The 1,798-nt window shown below is 38.2% G+C and overlaps 1 protein-coding gene across 1 annotated transcript in view; it reads right to left on the bottom strand.

Moving 5' to 3' along the window:
- The window catches only part of LOC123979826 (permeability factor 2-like), a 2,439-nt gene extending 1,523 nt beyond the window's left edge, over nt 1-916 (bottom strand). Inside the window, exons 1-3 of the mRNA XM_046063939.1 lie at nt 547-916; nt 259-367; nt 54-125 (exon numbers count right to left, since the gene is read on the bottom strand). Of these exons, the coding sequence (XP_045919895.1) occupies nt 54-125; nt 259-367; nt 547-607 (242 nt within the window). The 5' untranslated portion in view covers nt 608-916. The remainder of the gene's footprint in view (nt 1-53; nt 126-258; nt 368-546) is intronic.
- Nucleotides 917-1,798: the final 882 nt, after the last annotated feature.

The raw sequence follows: 1,798 nt of genomic DNA, 5'->3' as shown, positions 1-1,798 counted from the left end.
TGAACAGCAGATAATGAGATTGCACCCTGTAAAAAGCTTGTCTTTGGACTTACCATTGCAGATATCCTTTGGTGAATTTTCCATTGGGGTCAAGACACCTTTGGCTGTTATCTCTCAGTGTGACACTGTAGGAGAAGGAGAAAGCTTTAATTTAAAATAACTCTCTAAACAGGACTTATGAATTACTGTCACGGAAAAACAATAATCTTCACTGAAAATGAAAAACTACTGTTTATTCATATTACTGCAGGTACTTACATGACTTCTTTCTTGTTGCAATATGGAAGAGGATCAATCTCCTTGACATCAGTGATGAGAGAGGGATTTACCTTACTTATGGTTTTTACACAATGGCAGCGCTTGATAGCTGGAAAAATTAAGACAACAGTGTAAATAATCTATGGGATCTCTACAGTTTCACCTCTCGTGTTTTTCTGATGTTAGGCTCAGCAAAATAAAAGCGAGAGGGATCGCTCATTTAAAGCCACCTAAATGTAGAAATACAGCAAAAAAGATTTCCACAATCCCATAGATTAGCACACTTACTTGCTGAAGTGCAAATGGCAGTGCAAGCCAGGAGAATGATGCACTGGATAGTGGTATTCATCCTTGTCTTAAATGGTAGACAGTGATCTTCAAACAGGATCTGGTGAATCCCCGTATCTCTGGAGTGTCAGACTGAAGCAAAGCCTTGTGTTTTTACAGTGGTTTTCTCTCCTCAGATTTGAAGACTTGACCCCTGCTTGGTGTATTCTTCTCCGGTTTGTGAGCTCCATGTTCACTGCACCTCCCTTTTATAGACTCACAGCTAGACCGACAGATTTCCTGAGAAGTGGATCTCCTGCATAAACATCCTCCAGTCTTGTGTATTTATTTAGCATTTCTCTACAATACTTGGTCATTTTAATAACACAGATTTCTAGACAACTGGCACCAAATGCTTAATAATGGTCTCAAATATTTATTGGGACTCACAGCTGAATGATAAGGACATGTATTATGAATGTGAAAATACAGTAAGCGTTTTAACATCACTCAGACATCCTCTCTATGACAGAAATCATTCTTTCTTTCTTTCCTGAAACTCAACACGTTTAGAACTGGGATTAAATCCAAGATGAATTAGTTTCTCAACAGTAATCAGGCATTTTCCTGTAGTCATTTCATTGTAATCACCATTTCTACTCATTGTTTGTGTTTTTTGTAATTGCACTTTATAGCATCATTCTTTCATTTAAAAGCCCATCTATGAACAAGCTTTAAGAGGCATCTCAAGCAACAATGTGGAGTAATCTATTCTATGCTTGTGTTAAAGTTTTGGGTTTACTTTTGGTGATTTCTTGTTTTATTTTGGTAAAATCAAGTCAATTCACTTCTGATGATCCTGATTTTTGCAATGCAACGTAGGTGAAAAAAGGCAGTCCTTTGTAAATCCTTCCTTGTGTGTCTTTGTGTACTTCACTTCCTGTCTGTTTTCTTATTCATTGTAATGTGATTATGTTTTACCTTGTATCATTTATTAATTTGTTCTGTGTTACCTGTTTTACTTTGTTACCTTCCTGTCCTCTCGTAGCTAATTACTGTGTACACTTTTGTGTGTTTTCCTGCTTGTCTGATTATCTGCTCCGCTCTAATTGGTTCCACCTGTGTCGTGTTCTCCACTTCACTTGTGTATAGATTTGTTATCAGTATCGTCACTTTGTCAAACGGCCCAGAGCTCGGCCTCACGGCCGATCTGCTAGCTTTGCATTGCTTAGGTCTATAGGGACAGAACAGCGCGAAATGGCACGCAGTTTCT

This window comes from Micropterus dolomieu, linkage group LG12 (assembly GCF_021292245.1).
Source record: "Micropterus dolomieu isolate WLL.071019.BEF.003 ecotype Adirondacks linkage group LG12, ASM2129224v1, whole genome shotgun sequence".
Classification (NCBI taxonomy): Eukaryota; Metazoa; Chordata; class Actinopteri; order Centrarchiformes; family Centrarchidae; genus Micropterus; species Micropterus dolomieu.
The sequence above is the reverse complement of the archived record's forward strand: the minus strand, read 5'-3'. Positions and strand labels throughout refer to the sequence as shown.